At 36.3% G+C, this 25,864-nt stretch overlaps 2 protein-coding genes across 2 annotated transcripts; one reads left to right on the top strand and one right to left on the bottom strand.

The window, feature by feature from the left end:
* Nucleotides 1-13,912: 13,912 nt before the first annotated feature.
* LOC127092976 (heat stress transcription factor B-2b) lies at nucleotides 13,913-15,301 on the bottom strand. The gene is made up of 2 exons (XM_051031872.1): nucleotides 14,905-15,301; nucleotides 13,913-14,810 (listed from the first exon to the last, which is right to left on the bottom strand). The coding sequence occupies exons 1-2, from the start codon at nucleotides 15,148-15,150 to the stop codon at nucleotides 14,100-14,102; spliced, it is 957 nt and encodes a 318-aa protein (XP_050887829.1). The 5' UTR covers nucleotides 15,151-15,301; the 3' UTR covers nucleotides 13,913-14,099.
* Nucleotides 15,302-19,194: 3,893 nt separating this feature from the next.
* LOC127096104 (uncharacterized) lies at nucleotides 19,195-19,838 on the top strand. The gene is made up of 2 exons (XM_051034721.1): nucleotides 19,195-19,692; nucleotides 19,776-19,838. The coding sequence occupies exons 1-2, from the start codon at nucleotides 19,195-19,197 to the stop codon at nucleotides 19,836-19,838; spliced, it is 561 nt and encodes a 186-aa protein (XP_050890678.1).
* The last annotated feature ends 6,026 nt before the right edge of the window (nucleotides 19,839-25,864 follow it).

Below are 25,864 nucleotides of genomic sequence, written 5' to 3'. Positions count from 1 at the left end.
CTCCAAGAATCCCATCCAACACAGCCGGACCAAACATATTGACATTAGGCACCACTTCATCAGAGATCTGGTGGAAGACAAGGTGATCACTTTGGAACATGTAGCCACGGACCTTCAACTGGCTGACATATTTACAAAGGCTCTGGATGCTACTCAGTTTGAAAACTTAAGGAGCAAACTGGGAATATGTCTCTCTGAGACCTTATAGCAACCACTGATGTTTGGGATAAATTGTTTAATATCTCTGCCTATTAAACAATTTGTACTAGGCTATGATTGGTCAACAGATCATAGCTATGCTACTTGCAACAAGGGTGGATACAAGAGGGTAAGGAGACACCCTACTGTGAGAAGGCCAATGTACCTGCAGGAGTTCAAGGATGCTGTTCATGCAGGAGTGGTTCTGGATGTCAGAAACAAAATCATGGCATCTGATATGGTCGTACCTACTGTAAAGCAAAAGTGGGTGATTACTTGATCAAAGCTGTGAAGCAAGATCAAGTGGATGCTAACTTGGTTGAAACTGTGAAGTAAAACCAAGTCTGTAACTCTGTCATTATTCTCTGGTTATGTTGTTGGCTTTGGCAACATTTTTGACAAAAAGGGGGAGTAATAACCCCTGACAAACAGAGTGGGTCTCTACAACAGACTCTCGTGACAGATTCCCTCCCCTGCAGCTGCTGTTGAAGTTTAGATTTAACTTCTGTATGTGTGAGCTGCTGTGTGAAGTTTTTATTTAACTTCCATGTGTGTGAGTGTGCTGCCACTCTGAGTGTATTAGCTAGTATTAATTCCTGCTAGGTGTGTGATTCCGCTGCTATGAACTCTGTTATGGGGATCAAAGTGTTTTAGCCAAAAATTTGCCAAAGGGGGAGTTTGTAGGTGTTTAATTAGCTGCATTATATGGTAAAACACTAGATGGTTACTAATGTCTTGACTGATGTCATGACATGTATGTGTGACTACATTGTAGTTACTGCAGGACTAGCTAACACAGGTTTTATTGAATGTCAAACTGGATGATGTGACATTCATATCTGTCAACAAATACTAAGGAATAGAACAGTAGGTGTTCTGTTAGAACTTAGTATTTATTTCCAGTCTGGTTATCAAGGAAAGACCAGACCTGGCATAAGGCCTACTGACTGAATGTCAAACTGGATGTTATGACATTCATCATTGACAGCAGCTACTGAACATTAGACAGAGTGGTGTTCTGCTATACTTCAGCATGTAACTTAGTTTGTTCTTCAAGAGAATAACAGAACTAACTTAAGGCCAAATGTGTAAATGTTAAGTCGGACACTTTGACATTTATTAATGTAAGATGTTACTGTAGTATGGTCATTTTGATCATGTACAGGTCAGCAAAATTGTACAGTCTGTTTTCTGGAAAAACAGACTCAGCATATGGACCTTGATGTCAAGCTGAATGTCGTGACATTCATGCCTGACAGCATATGCTATATTGTAGGTTGTTCAGTTTTCTGTTTCAGCTTTTTCTCAGGCTATTCTTCAGGGATTCAACAACTGAGAGAAAATCCAGGAAATCAACAACCAAGCTACATTCAATGAACCTAACAAATAGCCTATTTGTTAGTAACCTAAATGTTGAATTTATGGGAACTCGTGTGACCTTAAATTCAGGAGAATACAGGTGCAAAAGCCCAGGTACTGCAATATAAAAAGGAAGGCGTTCCTTCATTCAGTTTCAGGGATTTTAAGGCGTGAAGATTTTGTGTGTCCAACATACTTCACTGCTGTATTTTTGTGAGTCTTGTATTAGACGTATCTTGTAAGCCAAGCCATTATCAAGTAGATGATTGCTGTGGCATAGGGTGTTCATTGAGTTGTAAGTGTTGTGTCACTCAAAGCTTTTAAGCGTGAGTGCTGTGTATCTTGATTAAAGCTGTGAAGCACAATCAAGAGTTGTTTGAAGTGTGACTTCAATTGTCTTTAATATTGATTAAAGATAGTAATCACTGAGGTGATTGAGGGGAAGTGAGTAGGAACTCTGATCTTAGTGTAAGATTGAAATTGCATTGGGTAGGGATTAAGTGATAAGTTGTAAACGGGTGAGTTTAGCTTTGAATTGATACTACTAATAGTGGATTTCCTCCCTGGCTTGGTATCCCCCAGATGTAGGTCATGTTGGACTGAACTGGGTAAACAATTACTTGTGTTATTTACTGCACTTACGTTTAAGTTCTGCATAATTCCTGTCTGTGCAGAATTGGATGTCATAACAACCCGTGTGACATCTAAAGTCTGATAACTAGAATTTCAATTGCCCATCAGAGAGACTATTAATCAAGAAGCTACCAGAGGCGTCAAACATGGTGAAGTTGCTCTTCGAATTGGAAATAAGATTGATATCTTAGAAGAATCTAGTGACCAACTAGACATCAGACTTGCATTTCCAATGCCAAACTTGAAAATGTTAAATCTAGATTTTCTATTTAGGTATGTTCTGAACTTTAACTTATTGGGTTATAACTTTTTGCTGTAATGACTGCCATTTTGGCGTCCTTTGAACACCATTTTGGTTTGTTTAAAATATTTGATTATTACTCCGTCGAAATTTGAATTTCCTGAAACATATGTTTATATCTTTTCAAATATTTATTGTTTACTCTTAGGATTCGACAATCAGGTGATAGTTCTTCGATTTCGTAAACGTTATTCAAAAACGCTTGAAGGATACAAAATGGGCCCTCCCAATTGGGTGATCATTTGCCAAAGGTTTTGTCTTTCCGATCCATGGGCAAAATGACTTTCCATACATGATCACATGGCGAGAAAGTTTTTGTTTTAACCTTCTTATTATAGGCCTTTGTCACTCGCTCTTTTTGCCTTATTATTGCATCTAAAGCATATAATATTTCTTCATCCAAATAAACTAGTTCATCTAACATCATACTCCAATAATGTTCAGATGGTATTTCATCTGTCTTTAAATTCTAGTCGAGTGTAGATATATTTCGACAAGAAGTACATCGTCATGTCCATATGTTAGTCGAAATGGAGTGGAATTTTTGCCTCCTTCAGGGATGTTTGACACGCCTATAACACATGATCTAATGTCTTATGCCAATTCTTTGGCTTTTTATTGACATGCTTTTTTATTAGACTAATTATGACCTTATTGGCCGCCTCGACTTGACCATTTGCTTGAGCAAAGTATGTCATAGAAGTTAACAACTTAATCCTTACTTCAGAAGCAGATTCCTGCATCTTTTTACCAGTAAATACTAACCCCTGATATGTCGTTATGGTCTCAGGAACTCCAAATTTGTAAATAATATAGCTTTGGGTAAAATCCATCACTGCCTCTTGGTCGATATTGACTAGTGGTATCACTTCTATCCACTTAGTAAAATAATCTACGCCAACTAGGATATACATTTGGCCTTTAGATGATGATGGTCGAATTTCGCCAACCAAATATAAACCCCAACCTCTGAATGGCCAATGTTTTATAATCGAATGCAATTCGCTTGCAGGAACATGTTGAATGCCTGCATGTCTCTGGCAGTCTTGGCATCCTTTGGAAAACTCGATACATAATTTTAGAACTGTGGGCCAATAAACTCCTTGTCGGAACAAAAGCCATTTCATTTTGTGGCCCTCTTGGTGAGCACCACACAAAACACTATGAACACCAGATTTCCTAAGTATGCCTCGCTTTCGATAAGGAATTTGAGCGAGACACCCACATGATTCTTTTTGAAAAATTAGTACCCAATGATGACATAGTTTAGATCCATATAATTTATTTTTTGATCAGTTGATCGTGTTGGATTTTCTAAATATTCAATTATCAATTTCCGCCAATCAGAATTCTACATATTGTCAATGGCAAAAATTTCGTAATTTTCAAGATCTATTCGTAGTCCTTCTACCCCCCCCCCCCTGAATTTTTCCATTGACAAATTCGAAGAGGACAGACTGGTTGGAATTATCTTATCTCAAACCTTAATCAATTCTTCCAATCATTTCTTTGTCACTTTATACCCTGGGGTAATCTGTGCCAGATTATCAGCCTCTTAATTTTCCATTCGAGGCAATGTTGGATGTCAATAAAATCGTACCACTTGATTAGTCGATTTGTGATGATAAAGTACATTAGTAAGCTTTCCTTAATGCGCATATACTCCTTTTTTATTTGTTTTATAACTAGCTTAGAGTCTCCTTTGATTTAGACTCTTTTTGCCCCCAAATCTGATAAGATTTCAAGGCTAACTATTAAAGCCTCGTTCGTATTCGGCCTCATTATTAGATCACGAACCTTCGATCTTGAAGTTAAACTTTGTTGTAATGTCTTTTTGGAGAGATTATCAATATTCAAATACCAATCCCATTCCTATTACTAGAATCGTCGAAGTATAACATCCAAGGTTTCGACTCTAGATAATTCTAAGACACCTCAATTATCGCATGATCGACAATGAGATCAGCTAAAATTTGCCTTTTCATGGCCTTTGCATAAGTCAGAGAATATATTGTTAGAGCAAGATCCTACTTACCAATTCGACAATGCAAAATTGGTTTGGACAACATATGTTTAATGACATCGAAATGCAAAGAGACGTGAACATCAACTGGCTTTATATAATGTTTTAATTTTGTACAAGAGAAATACAAACAAAGGCACAACTTTTCTATAAGGTTGTACCCAGTCTCAGCATAATTCAACACTCCACTAAGGTAATAAATGGCTTGTTCGACGCCATTATCATCCTCTTATGCTAACATGCTCTCTATGGTCGAGTCTGATGCAAAAATATACAATCTCAGGCACCTATCTCTAAAAGGAGGAAACAAGATCGGGGGTGCATCAGGTATTCCTTGATCTTGTCAAAAGCCTTTTGATGTTCTTGTTGCCATTTGAACCCTTCATTCTTCAGCCGAAGTAACAGCGAAAATGCTTGTGTTTTCCACTTAGGTTCGAAATGAACCTCCTCAAGAAGTTAATCTTTTCACCAATAGAGACTGCAGTTCTTTTTTGGTCGAAGGAGGTCGAGTTTCCATGATGACTTTAGTTTTATTCGGGTTGATTTCGATTCCCTTTTTATGCATAATAAAACCGAGGAAATCTTCATCCTGCACACAGAAAGCGTACTTGAGAGGATTCATTTTTAGTCTGTACCTTCTCATTCTTTCGAATGATTGTCAAAGATGGTCTATATGACCATTTCCGAACTCATACTTAATGACTATATCATCAATATATACTTGCATGAAAGTCTCAATATAATTATGAAAATTCAAATTCATTACCCTCTGCTAAGTTCACTGGTGTTCTTCAAGTCGAAAGGCATCACTATCCATTCGTAGGTGCCCAAGGCTCCCCGACACCGAAACACCGTTTTCGGCATATCTTCATCTGGAATGAAAATTTGATTATAACCAGAATAACCATCAAGCATGCTAAGATATTCGAAAATCGCTCTTGAATTGACAAACATCTCTACCACCATCATTGGTTATTCGTCTTTTGGGGTCGTGACGTTTAGATATTTGAAATCTATGCAAACCCTTACTGTTCCATTCTTTTTAATTACGTGAATAATATTTTCCAGCCATTCGACATACCTGGCCGTCCTGATGAACTTACATTTTATGAGTCTTTCGATATCCTCTTTAACTTTCGACATGATTTCAGGAGCGAACCGTCTTAGCATTTGCTTGATCAACTTCTTACCATACTTTATTGGCAACTTCAACTCCACCAAATCTCTGCTTAACCTGAGCATTTTGTCACAGTCTCAAGAAAAATAGTCTTTGAACTCATGAAGTAGTTTGATTACCTCGATTCTTAGTTTTGGGTCGAGATTGAAGCTGATATATGTCGGCCTTTTAATTGTCTCATCGCCTAGTTTGATTTTTTTAAAGGATGATACACCTAGATCTTTTTAGTCATGGAGACTAGATCTTTTTTAAAACATAAAGGCTCATCATCATAGACACAGTCGAGCCTCTAAGCATTTAAACTGTCATTTCCCCCACTCGTGGGTTGTGGTTTATCTGGTGGCTCAGGTTCAAAGTCGGTCCCTGGTCCCGAATCATAAATGTTTATTTCATTGGCTTTGGTAGCCATGCGTCAGACTTCCTTCTATTAGGCCGCTTTTAGTTTATTTTAGGCTACATAAGCCAAAATTCTTTTCAAAGTATCAGACTCATACATAGTCCTCACTCTCATCTTCCCAACCAGTTGTTGGGAATCCAAACATTCGCTTGTCCCTCATGCTTTCTCTGAACCATATAAATCCATGGGTAGGGTGTAGTTTTAAAGAGTAGAATGCCTCCTCTAAAGAAAAATACTCCGACCCTGCAACAGTACAAGGTGCAATATTTGCCAAGTTTATGTCAAAATTTCTTTTATCGACATGGTTTATCTCTGCCAAATAGTAGTTATAATCGGCCTCTACATTTTCGACAATCCCATCATTTCTCCATATCGAAAATCTTTGGTGAAGTGATGGTGTCACAACTTCGATTTTTTGGATCCATTCTCTCCCCAAGAGTAAGTTATAATTATCCCTAGAGGATATAACCATGAAAACAGTTGGTCTAGTTATCAAACCAACTATTAAGTCAACTTGAATCACCCCTAAAGTGTGTCCAGTTTTGCCCTTGTAGTTTGAAAAAACCATGTTGTGGGGTCTTAAATCAGTACTATGCTTTTCGATCTTTTTCAAAAGATAATGAGGTAGGTTGAATGTTATGCCTATGTCAATCAATACTTTATTGATTTTGGTATTTTCAATTTCAAACCCTTATGAATAAGGGTTTGAAATGACTCTTCATGCCTTCGTCTTGCATTTTGAAGAAAACATTTTGTTCCTCTACACAACCATTATCCATAACATAATAACAAATTGGCCTATGCTTGGTCATTCCTGTTTATTGCATTCCTCAGATTCCTCAACTTCTGTAGGACAATCATATTCGACTGGGAGTACCGAAACTACATTACAAATCACGTTGAAATCAGGATCCCATCCAGAATCAAAATTACCAATCACCATATCGTCATCTGTAGGTGGTGCTTTTGTTACTGCCTTCCATTTTTCTTTTGTTGGCATATGGGAAAATAATTTTCTTTCGACTAGCTTCTTGGCCTTGTCAGCGACATGATTAGGTTGTGTTATGTTGGTACCCGATTATGTAGTTTCTCTTTATGCCTTTTTCTTTCTCTGAAACCTCCTTAATTGGGTTCGAGACATGGGATTTTTCGCCTTATAATTTCTAGGCCCATAGGATTATTTTGACACTCGAAAGTTCTCTCGATATTCCAATGATGAGCCTCTTCCCATCTCAAAACTTTTCCGCTTCTGGTGGCTAGGTCCCTCTTTTCCCAGAGGTCACATCCATTTTCCCTAAGGAGAGTTGGATGTTGGGACATAGGTGTTTGGTTTGTTCCCCTGGTGAGTCGTGAACTTTTGTTGTTTCTTTTTTTTGGGGCAAACCCCTTTTGTCAAAGAAAAAGTGGGGTTTGTTATCTCCCCAATTCCCTTTCTGATAGTATTTCGAGCATTTTAAAGATCCTTAGAAGTTTTTTTGTCAAAAACAACGCTGCATCTTGGACACAACATTACTTCAGAATCCTCAAGTTTATAGTGGTTGAGGAAGTCAAACTCCTCCTCCTCTTTCATGGGGTAAACTAATTCCATTTCTCCTCATTATTCTCGCCAGCTTCCGCTTCGAATTCCATATCAAAGTCTTTAGTAACCTCGACCATATTAATCTCGACCGGTTCAACATAATTGGCTTCAATATGCGATGGATCAAAGCCAATTTTCATCGGTGCCTTTCCTTTTTCAGCGAATTTCAGTCTTTCTTCCTTCAAAGCGTTCTGTACAAGATCACTGAAAAGAAAACATTAGGAAGTTTTATGACCCAGAAACCTGTGGTATTTAAAAAATTCTTTCTTCCTTTGCTCTAATGGCAATATTTTTGAACCTTGTGGCACCAGTTGGTTCGTTATCTGGATGAAGGGACGAAAAACTGGAATCAATAAAATCTGACTAGTGGATGTGAGAAAATGTTTCAGTGGGAGTCGAACGAGGGATACCCGTCAATTCGTCCACCACAATCTTGTGCAACTGTGGTGGTCCCTAAAAAGTAAAGGAATGATTCGTCGAATTTGGGGTGAATTGAGAAATTAAATTTTCCTGAAATTATGGTGTACCTTGGGTTCATTAATTTCCCTTTCTTTGGCTGGAAGATCATTGAGTTGTTTGTCCTGTACTTTGGCATCAGGAGTAGACAAAATTTCTCCTTTATCAAAAGAACCAGCAGTCGAGGTCGTTGTTTCCTTTGGGAGATTTTTTTAAGTGGCGCCTTTCGTCCTACTGACGCCTGTTTTAGGAGAAACCTTAGGCTTAGGTCTTGTAAAGATCATAGTTTTTTTTCTATCTTCTGAACTCTCGACCTCGACCAAGGTTTCAGTTGGTTTCAGTGCAACCTGGGAAGTTGATTGGTTAGCGTTGTTGAACTATCGAAGCTATAAAATAAAGAAATCAGACACGTACCTGTGTTGAGGTATTTTTTTTGGATTTCTTCTTTTTCTTAAGTTTGGTGGTCGTTGGGAAATTTGGATCACATTTTTGATTCTGAAGGAAAATGACATGTTAGAGTCGCTTCGAAATTAGATAATTTACATATGGAGAAAATATTTACCTTTTTTATTTTGAGGTTCTTCTTCTTTGTTAACATCAGGTACATTGGATGGGCATTTGATCCGCTGTCGCACACGGGTCAAAAACGAGTAATAATATATAGTAAACGGGAAGCGACACCTCGAGTCTCGTATCACAAGGATTCTTGTATTATCATTAACCTAATGAGATCGATTTGGGGGGGGGGGGGGTTATGGTTTATGGATCGATTTAGAAAACAAAGTAAATAAGTGATTAAAATAAGCAATTATAAAATAAGTCAATCTAATATTTTCGGTTTCCAGCTAATCATTGGTTTTTACCTATCAATTCCCTAAGCGGATTCAATATCTATTAGACTCAAATTTCGATTGGCAAGCGTAAAAGATATATGACAGATTTAGATTCTCATATTCCGAATTAAACAAACGGACTAATACAATCGTGAATTAAGCAAACACGATTTACAAACATGATTTAACGACAAAGCGACGAAAATGGCGTTAAACAATTAGGAATGCAATCATACAAATTTAATAAAAATCATTCCATAAAATACAGATTAAGCAAATCAAATTTAATAGAATAGAATTGAAAGAGAACGGAATTAAATTGATAGGATAAAAACCTCAAAGCCTTGGAAATCCGGTTACAGCAGATTGACTCTAGAATATTATTTCCTCTTCATGATCGCACAAAGCAAAAAGTTATCGTGAATAATGTGTTTTTTTCTACAGTACAACGCCTGCCCTTTTAAACAAAATAAGGGTTTCACTCATAATTCAAACTTGGCCGGAAAACCTAAATTCGGTCCAACAAATGACCCAAAAGAAATTATTTCCTAAAGTACAAAACTAAAACGAAATATTTGAGACTTATGCACTACGAATCAGCTTCCAGTTTCAACACAAATGTTGTAGCTCTCTCTCTTGGCTTTCTAACGCATATCAGAACGCGCAAAACGGCATCCTGGGGCTCAAGTTATGATCTGAACAGTGGACAAGTATCAAATAACCGCTAAAATTGAAAATAACAAACAAAAATAGATTAAAGGCAAACATGAACTTAAATCTAAAAACATAATAAAATAGTAAAATAAGCAAAATAAAGTAGATAAATGCCTAAGTACAATTATAGAAGAAAGTGCATCAAAATGCATCAAATTCCCCCACACTTGAACTTTTGCACTCCGAGCAAAATTACAATTTCAAAAAAAAGGAAAGAAAACAGAGCACGCACTTCCAAAAGTTTTCAATATACAAGGTACAAGCAGAATTCTAAGTCTAAGCTTCAAGAATATGATGTTAGTAAGCAACTTTTTGTGACATTCAAAGCAGATAGGAAAATAGATTACCAAAAAGTACATCAACAACAGTAAGATCCTCACACAATGTAATTCACTCAACTCTCAAGTGTTTAGATTAACTGTTTACACTCAAAGCACAACATGAGAGTTAGTACTACCATAAACTTGAAAAAACTCTAACATCCATAATTGAAATACATGCACACAAAGATCAAAAAGACTTTTATGTGGTTGTAACGTGGCGAGGGTAAAGGCGAGATAAATCTTAAAGGGTACTAGGCTAAAATTTAAAGAGACAAAAGAGACTTGAAAGAAACTGCGGGAGTTGAATTTACAAAATATTTCATTCACTTCAACAATTCTATAATAACTGTTTTCATTCATATTTTTCTTCTCCTTTCTCTTTTTATTTCTTTTTTTTTATAAGGAGTATGTATTGACATGTATACATTCTTCAATTTTTTTTCACATTTTTTTTTCTTTTCATTTTCTTTTTCTACCAACTTCTGAAATATTACAAACATAATTATTCAACCCCACACAACTTCAAACAAGACTCTTTCAACCCTTTGAATACGGTGATAACATTGTTTTTCACTTCTCGGTTTGTAATGAGTTTTAAACAAACAAAAAGGATAATAAGTTCAAGGGGGTTTCAAACAAGGGATGATATTATTTCAGGGTTGACTTTTTGGCTAACTGGCTAAAAAAACAAAAAAACAAAATTGCCTTTTATCATATCAGTGTGCACAAGTAAACAACAACATCAACAAGAGTCAATTCAAGCTCTAGAGACTAACAGGCATGAGTGAATCACACAAGAAAGAAAGAGATGAATTTTTGTATGTTATCCATATAAGGCTCAAAATCTCACAAGGTTAATTGATCTACCACAAATGATGTACAATTTGGAGTTTAGTCCTACCTATCATACTAAAAATGCACAACAAAATTTTCACATTACACCACAAGACTTTAGTCAAGAGAACTAAGAAAAATACTCATAATTGTAACTCAAAAACCAAAGGAAAAAACATGCAAAAAATTTTAAGAACGCAAACAAAAACCAAAACAGAGAAAAAACTGAAAACAAAACAAAGAAAACAAAATAAATAAACGGTTCCCTCCCCCACACTTAAAACATGCATTGTCCTCAATAAAAAGACATAACTATTAAATAAGAGTGAGAGAAAAGGAAAATGTGTTCCCTGGTCAAGTCGCAGGGTAAATGGGCTTTTCCAAGGAAAGCTCTTCTAAGGATGCATCTTCAGGCACCACACTTTCATGGAATATCTTCAAGCGTTTCCCATTGACCTTAAAGGTTTTGTCAGTACCTGCATTTTTTATTTCTACTGCACCATGAGGGAAAATATTAGTAACAACAAAAGGGTCAATCCACTTGGATCGAAGCTTTCCAGCCATAAGCTTAAGGCGGGAGTTAAACAGTAAAACTTGTTGACCCACAGAGAATTCCTTCCTAGAAATTATCTTATCATGGAAGTGCTTAATTTTCTCTTAATAAATCCTAGAGCTCTCATAAGCCTCTAGCCTAAGTTCTTCAAGTTGTTGTAATTGAAGTTTTCTTTCAATACATGCTTCTTGCATCTCCAACTTATAATTTTTTTACCTAAAAACATAATAAAATAGTAAAATAAGCAAAATAAAGTAGATAAATACCTAAGTACATTTATAGAAGAATGTACATCAAAATGCACTGACCAACCTTCGATATTGGTCTCGTCTTTTATTTTCGTTTCACCTGCAAAAAAAATTACATAAGGTCGAAGGGATAAAGGAAGAGCAACTATAAAAATAATAGTGAATGATATGTGCCTACTTTCTTCTCAGGATTTTCTTGCAAGGTGGAGAAGGCGGCCGATAGTATTTTTTGAAATTTTTCTTTAGAAAAACTACTTTGAAAGTGATTCGACCGCCAACCACCGAACTCCACTGTGGAGTAGAAGGAGGGTTGGTATTGAAATGCAGGTAGTTCTAGGACTCGTTGTCGAGCGAATGCCATACAATCCTTGTATTCCATAGCATAAAATTTTCTTTTCGACCAATATATGTCGTTCTTCGAGGTATAGAGAGACCTTGGCAACATATGGCTAAGACCAAATTTCCTAGCCACTAAATTGAGTTAGTAGCTAATGAATCCAAAGCCAGCAGTCCCCGTCTCAATTCGAGTGGAGAGAAATGTAGGAGTTAAAAAGGATTCCCAAATAGAGTTCGTCATCATAGCAGTCGAGGGAGTTACGCAAGGAAGTCTATTTTAAAACCAAGTTGGGCCAATGCATCTATCCACAAAATGGGCCATGGTCGAAACGAAGGTTTTTGATTCAAGGAACAATTTATTGCACTTCATAAAAGTTATTTCTAAAAGAGTATCATATGGAGTGGTTAGAAAAAGTCTAATGCATTCGATGCTCATACAATCATTTTCTTCCATCAAAGCTTTTAAATTGGTTATGTGTAGCTTTGGTTCGAATGTGACATTTAACTAAAGTTGCAAAAGCCATAAGGGACCAAAAAGAAGGTATTTTTATTGGTTTCAGGGAGATGTTTGGGTTTGTAGGAAGTGCTACCTATAGATTGATACAAGTGGCTAAGAGTAACATACTAAGGGAGATCCTTCAACCCTCATGGAGTTGGATTTCTAAGCGGACATTTTTTTTGCTATTTGTAACGAACTGGAACAAAATAAAAAGTAAGAAGCCAAAGAGTCAGAAAAGCTATATGTTATTGGTCGGAGACCTCTTCAGTCTTTTTCTTATGATGATCAAAGATGTAATTTTTAAAGTATGGATGTCCGAAGACGAACTTATTTTAAGTTTCTATCGTAGGGGTGAAGGTTTCACCTATAGGGTTAAGCCCCATGATATCTATTATGTTGAATAGAGTCGACGTAAGCATTTCACAAGAAAATTAAATGTGTTGATTGAATCTTCCCAAAAGAAGATCGACCGAAGCAACATGACAGGGTTATACCTAGGGTCAGTTCTAGAAATTTGAATTACGTCGAAGATACCTAGGTCTTGCCATTATTTTTTCCTACTATTTTGGACCCTGTCGAGCCAAACTATATACTCTTTATTTTGAGATGGAGATTTTGATCAGAAAATACACATAGGGATTTCTATGAAGGATAGGTCGAGGGAGTGTTCTCTGAAGGCAAAAGACATCACAACAGGATAACACGAGAATAAGTCTTTTACCTTCCCAACTTGCGACTTAGCCATTGAAAATGGTTTTAAAAACGCCAAAAGTTTATCAGAAAGGGAGAGAGAATGAATACCTATTTTGTCCGGATAGCAATTTTTCTTTGGTCATTGATGGTTTAGGTACGAAATCTCTTCTATTATTATCTTCTGATACCGAAATCATGAATGCCAAAGAATTTTTATCAATATTTGATTTAAAAGATGGAGTGGTAGTTGCAATTTCTGAGTTTGAGAACCTTAATACGAGAGAAGTTTTTTTAATTTTTAAAATAATGAGGTGAGATGAAATAGATGGAAAGAAAGTATAATAAGTTGTATCTCATGTTCAATATTTTAGGTAGTCGAAAACACCTTGAATGTTCAAAACTATTAACTTTTCAGCTATTAAATAATTGTCATTTTTTAGTCTAATTAAATAACATAGGGCAGTTTAAAAAAAAAGTGGGCACAAAAGTTCCTGTGCACAAAAACTTCACGAATGCTCTAATGGATTGCAAAACTGTAAAGTGAAAACAATAAACAAATATTTTGAAAAAATACAATTTATACGGAGATATTTTGATCAAAAGGTGGAGTGGAGAACAATTGTAAAGATATAAAGTAAAATTTTCCAAGAACAATCTATTCCAAGCCCAGTATTTTGACCAAAAATAAAACATTCAAGGCCCATTATATTTTGTGCAATATATTAAATAAAACAAAAATAAAAAAAAGAAGAAGAATGAAAAAGGAAGAAAAAGTTTTTTATTGCGAAAACTATAACTGTCCCATACGGTTACAAAGCATACAGAAAAACGTCATACAGAAAAACATCAGAGACTTGCGTCTCCGTGTTTAAGGACTCAGATTGTCTACGCCGCTCCTAACGTAGCCTAACGTGCTCCCTATCCCACACAACATGATAATGAGTCAATTGCACACACTCTGATTCGCTTTGAACCACTTATTTAGCCACATCGTTTTCCTCTTTACGCCGTTATGTGAATCTAACGACTCTGATTTCCAGTCCACATTAACTGGTTGATGCAGGCTCAACACCGAATTATCTTCATCACCCCTTCCTTCTTCTCTCGCTCGCTTCGTACCTATCGCCACTCCAAACAGTTTCGGGTAGTTATCCTCCATCACTATCTCCGACGCATCTTCGCCATCGCACCGCTTCTCCGGCAATGGATGAAGCGTCTTCGATGCCGTGGAGCAACACTCTTTTCCTTGTGCACCACTTTCCGCTTGAAATTTGGCATAATTAGACATAAGATTGGAAATATTATTGAAGAGGGATTTCATATCCTCTATTTCCGTCCTTAACTGCATGTTCTCCTTTCTAAGCCTATCATTCTCTTCTAATAGCGCCGCCTGCTCAAACGGCGACGAATCAGAAGAAATCACCTGCTCCTCTCCCGAAATCGACGGCGAAACGATCGACTTTGCAGGCGGAACTGAAACCGAATGTAACGGAGACGACACCGCTACTGTCGCAGTTGCACCGCCATTGATAACTGCCGGCGGCGATTTTGAAACGATTGTCCGTCGCTGAATATTACATAGAAGGCGTTTCTCGCCTCTTCGAAAGCATTCGTTAGAGAATTCCCAGCGATCAGGCACAACTTTTTTAAATCCCTAAAAATCAACCAAAACAAACACAAATTAAAAAATAAATTCAAACCAGAAAATGAAAATAATTAATCAACTAGGATGATGATAAATGAATTACATAAGTATTGAGTTGGCGTACGAAGCTGGAGAAATTATTGTGCTTGAAATATTTAGGAAGCAAATCCCTCGCGAAAACGGTAGGATTCCAAACGACGAAGGATGTTCCGGTATCGTTCCATGAAACGACGTCGTCGATGGTGCGATCATCAACGATCTGGTACGTCTTTGTGATAAACGGTGTCGGAGTTGATCTTTGAGACTCGCCGGTTGAGGAATCACCATTGTGTTCCACCGATGGAGCCATGGAGAAGAAAATAACACGAGAGAACGAATTAATATCGTGATAGTTCTAGAATGTTCGCGAGGAGGTATAGAAGAGAATAAACACAATAATTATAGAAGGAAGAGAGAGATTATGAAAGGGAAATAATGATATAAATATTAATGGAAGAAGAAGAAACTAGAAGTTTAGGTCACGTCTTTTTCTCTCGCGAAACTTCTTTCACGTGGGGACAGAAACTTCTACCCTTATCGCTTCTAAGAAAGCAACAAAATAGAATTGAAAGTGGGTTTATATAACTAAATAAAGTCATGAAATTGGAAAAATATCTGACCGATTTGAAAGATTCTCTACAGAACATGATTTCCTTATTTACTTCTCATATTTCTAGAAAAGACTCCTAACATTTTGCACAGCACAGCATCAAAATTCTATAAATTCTATTAACTTCATAAGTTAGAAGCTTCTCGCAAAATATGAATTCAAAAATTTATTTTATATTAAGTTTTTTAAGTCATTTTTAGGTCAATCAACATTTAAATTATAAATTAGTTTAAAATTATTTTAGAATGTTGTATTTTTTATCATATAAAATTGTATTATACCCGCAACAAACAATTCATAAATAAAAAAAAATTAATTAATTAGTCACTGTGCAATACATGATAAATTTTATTAAATTACTATTAAAAGTATATATTTAAAAAATTATTAAAAAATTTTATATTGATTGTATTTTTTTTATGTTTATAAAAATATTAATAAAATAATAATTAAAATTCAATAAAAACTTATATATATATATATATATATATATATATATATATATATATATATATATATATATATATATATATATATATATATATATATATATATATATATATATATTCTAAATATATATATATATATATATATATATATTCTAAATATATATATATATATATATATATATATATATATATATATATATATATATATATATATATATATATATATATATATATATATATTCTAAATCAACTTATATTATAACTCAAAATTAAGAATTAGATAAACCATGATAAATAATAATAATAATAATAATAATAATAATAATAATAATAATAATAATAATAATAATAATAATAATAATAATAATAATAATAATAATAATAATAATAATAAATATAGAGATTGAGATTGTTACTACCTGTACTATTATTTTAGCTATTTCAAATTAATAATTAAATAATAATAAAAAAGTTATTTTTAGTTAATGGAAGAATTAGAAAAAAAGTGACTTAATAAAAAAAAAGTTAATGAAGTTAGTAAGATTCTATAACTTGTTTTTGTTATTATTACTAAAAGTTAAATTTTTTACATAATTCAGTTTTTCAAAACTTTTTTTAAAATAATTCAGTTTTCAAAAGAATTCTCAAACTATCTCACTTTAAAGAGGAGGCGTCAGATGAATTTGATCTGCTCTTAAGTCTAGAGAGGAGGTGCTAATTGGATTGACTAATCCACCTTGAGTTGTCAATCCAATTGGGGCTTATGTATTAAGTTTTAAATGAGGCGTCAATTGGTCTGACACCTGCGTGTATCGTAATTTTTTTTGAAAAGTATTGTAAATTATAGATAAAGTCGAAATCAGACCAATTCATATTAATATTAATATTCGTTTACACAAAAAAGACTAATGTCGATGACCGGAATCACCTAATCGGCCTCCGGTCCCACACCCCCTAGCTACTTGAACTCGTGGCCCTAACCAACGTCGATGATTCACCCCAGGTGTTCGAGTATCCGAGGGCCCAGGAACATCACCACCAACTGCAGGAAATTGTCTGAGATAGTCAGACAAATCAGTGTAGTCTTGTGTATGCATCGAAGGGGTACCGTCATAGCTGAGTTCATGACCCATGCCAGAGTAGTTGGGTTGTGTTTGAGTTGTTGGAGGGCGATCAGAACGATTTAAGGGATGCATTGGTGTGAATGATGCGTCGAGGAAAGGTTGAAATGATTGTTGTGGTGTTTGGTAGACATATGGTTGTTGAAGGTTTTGGTTTTGAGATGTTTGAGCTTCTTGGCTATGGTAGGAGGAGGGATGGTTGGTGTTAAATGATTGTTGAGTGTTTTGGCTAAGGCGGCTATGATAGAGTGATGTGTTGGGAGCATAATGATGTTGGATATCTTGATGATGATCTAGTTGTTGGTGGTGGTACGGGGTATGCTCTTGGTATTGTGGTTGGGTGTTTGGCATGTTAGGGTTGTAGGTTTGTGTGTTTGTGGATCGAAAATTTTGATGGATAGGGGGTTGTGAGTAGCCGGTCTGACAATGTTGTTGGGGGTTAGATGTTGAGCCTTCTGGTGTGTAAGTTGCCTGGCGTGGGTCGTATAGATACATATCCTCGGCGATGAACTCAAATCCAACCGCTTTGTACCAAGCCATATAATTATGACTTGGTTTTTCTTCAGTTGGCATCACATCGTCAGTTAAGACATGGTCTTGGCGGTGATTCCATTTGCAACACTAAGATCTAGCGAAGCTTTGCCATGGATTAAAGTTCCATTGGTCGTTAACTTTGCATAGATGTCATTCTCCTAGGTTTGTCGGGGGATATGTTGAAGCATACCGAACTGCAGTGTAACACGATCACTATTATGCATAGTGGTGAATCTTATGATCGGTGTGCATGCAGTTCAAACGGCTGCGTCTTGTTCGTTGATTTCATGGTCATGATCCAAATTTAGATATGGACGCCAAATGAACTGAAATATGAACATATATTAGATTATAAATTTGGTAGAAGAAATTAACAAATTTTTACGAAATAATTAGGTTAATGGCAATACATCAGTCGGTCGAAGGTGATCCAAGAGGTTGCGATACTGGGTAATACAGTGTTTATGACACCTGTTATAACTCATACCACGTGCCGACCATCTGCACCATAAAAGTAAAAATATTATCTAAAGATAATAATCGGTAAAGTAAGTAAATATAGTCCATTTTTAAGAACTTACTATTGTGCGTACGGGAATGTGAATATGTTGTTGTTGACGGGCACTAGGGACGGTAGTCTGGACCAACCCCATGCTTGGAGAAAAAAAGAACATCCAGAAAATGTAGATGTGTCTTTGTATGCAATTTTACACAAAAAGATATAAAGATAAGTCAAACAAGCGGACCCCCAACTGTAACTTCCTATTCTATCTACATGTCTTAGTAAAGGTAAATACATAACATGCATACTAGAACCACTACCTTCGGGAAATAAAAATAAACCAATTAAAAGCATAATGTAACACCTAGTTTTTATTATTCGAGCATCTTCGGTAGAATTCTCATCTAACTCGAAGTTGTTATAAAATGTCTTAAGGCGTGAAAGGAGTATACCTTGACCTCTCGAGTTATCATCTAACAAATCAGCATCCAAGAGGTCCATGCAAATTGAATTCGCATAATTGGTTTTACCATTTACCGCCCCACCTTCAATAGGCAGTCCCAATAACATGTAGACGTCTTCTAACGTCACAGTACATTCACCGGTTGGAAACCAGAATGTGTGTGTCTCGGGACGCCATATTTCACATAATGCAAGAATACATTTATTATCCACCAACCAAGACATTATTTTGCTTATATGTCCAAAATCGGCGAGTTCGACATACGGTTGAATCATCGGGTTCATGTGTACAAATTCGTTAGATGATAAATACATCTTTGGAAGCCGGCTCTAACCGGTAGAGTAGCCCGATGGAAAATGGCTTTAACCGAGTACGATATCCAACATGGCACTCAAAAGGCCATCAAAGGGAGTCATATTGTCTGATTATCTTGCACAACAACCCTTGGAGGACTATCAGTCTATGTGTTTTGAATTTCCCGACGAGGATATCATGTTGATTAGGGATTACAACATCCCCAGTCCCGAGGAAGGACCCGAGCCTGGATCCCGATGGACCATGGTTTTTGATGGAGCTTTTAATGCTCATGGCAATGGCATTGGGGCAGTAATCATTTCTCCAACTAATTTCCACCTCCCCTTCACCGCCCGATTATGTTTTGAATGTATAAACAATATGGCCGAATACGAGGCTTGTATCTTTGGTATTGAAGCTGCTATCGATCTTAGAATCAAAATCCTAGAAGTCTATGGAGACTCAACCTTGGTAATCAGCCAAGTCAAAGGAGATTGGGATACTAGAGATCATAAGCTCATTCCTTACAAAGAGCATGTCTTGAAACTAGTCCCCTACTTCGACGAAATTACATTCCACCACATCCCTCGAGAAGAGAATCAGCTAGCTGACGCTTTGGCAACTTTGGCGTCCATGTTTAAAGTTAAGTGGAAGAATGAAGCGTCGTCCTTTCACCTGAACTACTTAGACGAACCTGCTTACTGTCTAGCAACAGAAGACGAAACTGACGGTCATCCTTGGTTCTATGACATCATGAAATTCTTAGAGAACCAAGAGTATCCTGCGGACGCGTCCACCACCGACAAGAAGTATCTTCGAAAACTTTCATCCAAATTCTTCTTAAGTGGATGGGTATTATACAAGACAAATTATGATTCGGTTTTGCTTAGATGTGTGAACAAGCAAGAAGCAAACCAGATTATAATGGAAATTCATGAAGGATACTTTGGGACGCATGCCAGTGGGAGCACTATGGTGAAGAAAATTTTAAGAGCCGGATACTACTGGATGACTATGGAGATTGACTGTCATCGCCACGTCCAAACCTGCCACAAGTGCCAGATCTACACCGATAAGATCCATGTGTCGCCAACACCTCTCAATGTCCTAACATCACCTTGGCCTTTCGCCATGTGGGGCATTGACGTGATCGGACGCATAGAGCCGACTGCCTCGAACGGACACCGCTTCATCCTTGTAGCCATTGACTATTTCACAAAATTGGTAGAAGCAGCCTCGATTCCTCAGGAAAGAAATTATCTGCCGTTATAGGATCCCCAACAAGATCATTACTGATAATGGATCTAATCTCAATAATAAAATGATGAAAGAGCTATGCCAAAATTTCAAGATCGACCACCACAACTCATCGCCTTATAGGCTTAAGGTGAATGGCGTTGTTGAGGCAGCTAACAAAAACATCAAGAAGATCGTGCAAAAGATGGTGGAAACCTACAAAGGTTGGCACGAAATGCTCCCATTCGCATTACACGACCATCGTACTTCCGTATGCACTTCCACTGGGGCAACTCCCTTCTCCCTTGTGTACGACATGGATGCAGCCTTACCGGTCGAAGTAGAGATTCCTTCCTTAAGGATTTTGACAGATGTTAAGCTTGATGAGTTTGAGTGGGTACAAGCTCGATTTGACCAACTAAACCTCATTGATGAGAAGCGCTTAGCAGCCATCTGCCATGGCCAACTCTATCAAAAGCGCATCAAGAGGGCACATGACAGAAAGGTTTTCCCCCGCAGCCTAGAGGCCGGAGACCTCGTATTGAAGAAGATTCTTCCAATCCATACTGACCCAAGGGGAAAATGGACGCCAAACTACGAAAGTCTGTATGTTGTAAGAAAGGTCTTCTCCGGAGGAGCCTTGATCCTTGCAACTATGGATGGTGAAGATCTTCCATCCCCGATGAATGCAGATGCAGTAAAAAAATACTATGCTTAAAAAAATATATAGCCCAATATGTCGAAAACCCGAAAGGGCAACTTATGCAAAAATAGGTGTCTTGATAGACTAAAAACCCGAAAGGGCGGTCTAGGCAAAAATTAGGGATTTAATAAGAGCAAGAGGTTGCATCCCGCAAGGAATCCTTCTTCATTCATTGGCGAGTCAATTATGTGGGTCCCCATAAAGTCAATCCTATCACCATCCTTCAAAAAAGCAAGATCAAAGGGCGACCAAAGGCATAGAGGCTATAACAGAGTTGTAATTTAGTGGAAACCTGAGATGTTTCATTGCCATTACAATTATCGTTTTCTTTTCGCAATCACCTCTTTTAGGAATTTCCTCCTTTGTACAAAATCCCCATTTTTTTGGGGACCACTTATCAATAAAATCAGTTCCCTCACATGTGTTCCATATTTTTTACTTTTCTTGCTTTGTCTGTGAAATATGAGTTTTTGCCTAAATAATATTACATTGGAAATTTTCGATTAAAAGACCATTTTCAAAAAAAAACTATAAGGGAGACAACATCGAATTACATTTCTTTATGAAATTTGCTAAAGGTAACCAAAACGCATTTGGAATTTCCAACCCGGGGTGCCACACAGTCCCTTGGACTTGGCAAATCATTCTCCCCATAGTAGGAATTCTCAAACATTACATTCAGCACTCGCTCGGACGTCGAGCTCCAATTTCTCAAATATAGGAAAGTCAGTACACTTCCCTCAATCACCTTTCTTAAGCCCAATCACCATTGGCATTCCCCAAATACACTCCTCCGCAAAGCCCAAACATACTTGGCATAACTTGCAAACCCTGCATTTCATATATTCCTCAGGAAAGCCCAAACATGCATTGGCATACATAACATCACATCATAAGTATCTCCTTAACATACTCAAATTAACTCGTCAGAGTTCGGAATTTTCCAACTGTTGTTAGAAATTTTCCCCAATAAAATCAATGTTCACCCTCAAAACATTTTCCAAGCACAGCCACGCGTTCCAACCGTTGTTGGGAATCATCGCTAAGTTGTTTCGTTTCATTGTCGAGTTTCCCCATAGGAGCCAGGAATTCTAGCTATTGTTGAGAAACATCATTGTACTTCTTCTATCCCTAGAAAGTCATCAGCATATTTTCCCCGCAGAGTCAGGTATTCTTAGCCGTTGTTAAGAATCGATGCTGAATTCTCATTTTTTAGACTATAGGCCTTTTGGGCTCATTCCCCAAGCCAAGTCAGACATTCATAGCTGAGAATCATCCTTGAATTCATTTTCTCTAGTAGATGTCAGGTATTCCATCCTACTAGGAATCATCACTTGAGATATGTATTCTCCTCAGCAGAGTCAGGTATTCTAGTCGTTGCTAAGAATCATCACTGAACTGTTTGATCTTTCCGACGGATTTCAGGTATTCTAGTCGTCGCTAAGGATCATCACTGTACCGTCATGAAGTTGTATCTCTAGTCGAGTCGAGTATTCTAGCCGTTTCTAGGAATCGCCATTGAACAACCCCTTTTCCCTCAAGAGTCGGGTATTCCAGTTGTCGCTAGGAATCGTCATCGTACATTGTCTTTTCTTCTTAACTAGTTTATATGGTACAACCGTCGCCAGACATCATCATTTGAAATCATTTATCATCCCCACTAAGTCGGGTATCCTAGCCATTGCTAAGAATCATCGCTAAATTCATTTGTTTGACCCCTAATACATGTTAGGTGTTCCAATCATTGCTAAGAAACACCATTTTGTTTTTCCCCGACCATTGCTAGGAACAATCACCATTGTTCTCATTCCCTAGTGAAGTTTTATTCCCTTAGTTTTTTATTCTTAGGATTTTCACATCAAAGTTCTCTCACTAAGAAGATACTTAGGGTGCATACATCACATTGCATGCATAATCATCACAACCACACATAATCCCCAATAAATTCTAACATTCTCCGGCAAACAAATTTCTGGTTAGTCCCATTAGTATTTAATTCTCTCTTACTTTAAACACATTGAAAGCCGTCGCTATCCATATATTCAGGTCCGAGAAAATTAAATAGGGGCAACTGTCATACTCCAAAATTCACCCTACCCCAAAACAACTTTCATCAGATTTATGATCCTATTACACATACATTTATTCATTGCTCCGTCACCATAATTATATTAACATTCATAACCAAAGGCATATTGCATGGGCTCAAGACATGATTTTTTTAAAAAAAAATAATAAGGAAATCGATTTACCCAATTAGGTAAATCGATTTCCCCTGCGCAGACACCAAAAATAAGTCTTTTTTTTTGCAAAAAGGGTATTTGGTTCCCCCCACTTTTCCACTTGCTTTCCCTATAAATAGATGCAATATTCCCCCTCATTTTTCATGCTTTCTAGCCCCCAAAAATTCTTAAAAAATATCACCAAACCCCTATTCTCTAAACCTAAATCAAAACAAAAAAAAACTTTCTCTCCCAAAAGTCACCACCACCAACTTTTTTCCATTTTCATATTTTTTCCTAAAAATTTCTCACTCTCTAACACTCATAACTCACCCCCTTTACTAAGCTTTCACCATAAATATTTTCATCCCAAACCCATTGTTTCACATTCAAGCTCAACACCATTTCTACCTAGCTTTTTTCATATTTTGTGGGTAATGATTTTAACTTAAACTTTTTTAACTTTTTGGTTCTTTTTTTGATTAAAAATTGTTGCTTGTTCTCTGTTGGTCTTTTGAGATGATTTAGATTCGATCTTGCAAAAATGATTGACTTTGGTTTACTATTTTTTTTTTGAGATTTTTTACTCTTACTATCTTTTTGTTCACCTTTTTGTGGTTGCTTTGTGTGTGTTATCATTTTCTTTTATTATGGACTTGTTGTTGTATTTGTTTGGTTGATGAGGTCTATTAGATCATGATCATGGTTGTTTAGAGTTGATTAAATCTTCAATGTTTCAAACCTATTAATGGTTGATCAATAGACCATTCATGATACTTTGAGGCATTGATAGATTGTCTCTATTTTAACCATATTTGGGTCATTCGATGCATAGATGAAACCATGTCTTTATATTAATTTGCTAATTCATTTTCTTATTGTTACTAACTATTAATTATTAACTCCTAATATTTATATTATTGCACTTTAATTCCTTGCAATTTATGTTATTGTTCATTTTATTTCATTTACTTTATGTTTATGTTCACTAACTACTAACTTCTAACATTTATATTATTGCACTTTATTTTTTTGCAATTTATTTTATTGTTCACTTTATTTCAAGTATTTTATGTTTATGTTTATTGTTATCTAACTATATCATTTACATTAAGCTAATTTATTTACTACCTTATTATCTTGTTAAATAAAAGAGGAATAAAAACAGAAGAAAGAGAACAAATTACTTTTTTTTTTAAATATTAATAGATGGACTTAAGGTTGCATAACTTTCTTTGTTACAAATCTATTGTTAGTTCATTTTTTAATCATCTTCAATACTTTGCATCAATGATAAGCTATCCCTTAATGTGTCATATTTTAAGTCTTTTGGACCTAAGAAAATAGTCTTAAAAAATATTCATTTTTGTACATGTTACTAACCACTAATTATACTTCATTAATTTTGTTTATCATTAACCTTTGCTATTGTGATTTTGATATTATTGATTTATATTTGTTTTATATCATTTATATTCACTAACCATTATTATTGTGATATTGTTTCTTTATCTTGTAATTTACTTTTATGTCATTACCTTGTAATTTACATTAAAGTACTCATCATCATCATTGTACAAATTCATCATGCATGTTTATTTACTTGTTATTTATTTTATTGTCATTAAACATTAAAAACAACAAAAACATGATAAGACAAAAATATTCGTTCCACTCTTAATCAACTTGGACTTAGAGGATTTCATTTTAGGACCCTTGCTTGGAGGCATTTCCCTTATCTTTGTGATACTTTGTAAATGTTGGATTGTATTTATAACTTACATTCATGTTGTAAGAATGGCATCATGGCACCATCTTACGGGGACATGTTTGTAAGACCATTATCCTTTGTTTAGCTTAGGTCACTTTTGCACACAAAAGACTTTCTCTTGGGCTACCTTACAATGAGACCCCTTTAATTTCTTGTTGGTTACTTTACATTCATGTTGCATAAGCCAAATTTCATAATCAAAATAAAATAAACCCTTGATTCAACGTCAAGTGGCATTTTCATAGTCAAATTCAAAACATTTAATAATTACGATTACTATTGTGCGCCACGAGCCTTAAGTGGTGGAGAATGAGTGAGAATGGAGCATTCCTACCCTTACTCTGATTATTTTAGACGCAAGATGTTTGGCTTGTTGTCTAGAATATTCACCTCCGCCCATAGACTTTAGTACAATATAATCACAAACACTCATTTCATAAAACCCTTATTCAAGGTAAAAATAATACAACTCATCAAACTCATTTTTGTGCCTTAGGGCATCATCCCAAAAACCCTTTTTTCAAAGGTAAAATCAACCAACACACAAACATTTTCTACTCTGAACTACGGAGCTCTGATTCCTCATCCCCGAATGAGTGATACGTAGGCACAAGGGCCCTAATCCTTGGCGAGCACTATAATAACAAAAACACCCCCTTTTTTCACACATTCTTTTGAAAATAAATAATGATAGATAAATCCCATGTATGTAAAACAACCCAAATGGTTCCCATGGAGTACCATGGACGTAAGGGGTGCTAATACCTTCCCCTTACGGAACCGACTTCCGGCGGGCTAAAACAGAAAAACAACACAGAGCCGCCACTGCGCGTTATTTATCCCAAGATAGGGAAAGGAAACGCTCAGAGAAACCTGGAAAAAGCATGGTCTCGCGACCAAAGAGAAAGGGTAAGGGAGTCGGTTACGCAAGGGGAAGGTATTAGCACCCCTCACGTCCGTCGTACTCGACGGGATCCACGCTCTAAGAAAAGAAAAGGTTGCTAAAACACCACACACACACACGCCGAAGACAACACAGGTGGGGTTAAGAGAAAGAGAGCTCGATAGGACGTCGCATCCTATGCCTACGTATCTCGTCTGGAACAAGAATCAGAGCTG

Source organism: Lathyrus oleraceus, chromosome 6 (genome assembly GCF_024323335.1).
Source record: "Lathyrus oleraceus cultivar Zhongwan6 chromosome 6, CAAS_Psat_ZW6_1.0, whole genome shotgun sequence".
NCBI lineage: Eukaryota > Viridiplantae > Streptophyta > Magnoliopsida > Fabales > Fabaceae > Lathyrus > Lathyrus oleraceus.
This window is presented reverse-complemented; position numbering and strand designations above follow the sequence as displayed.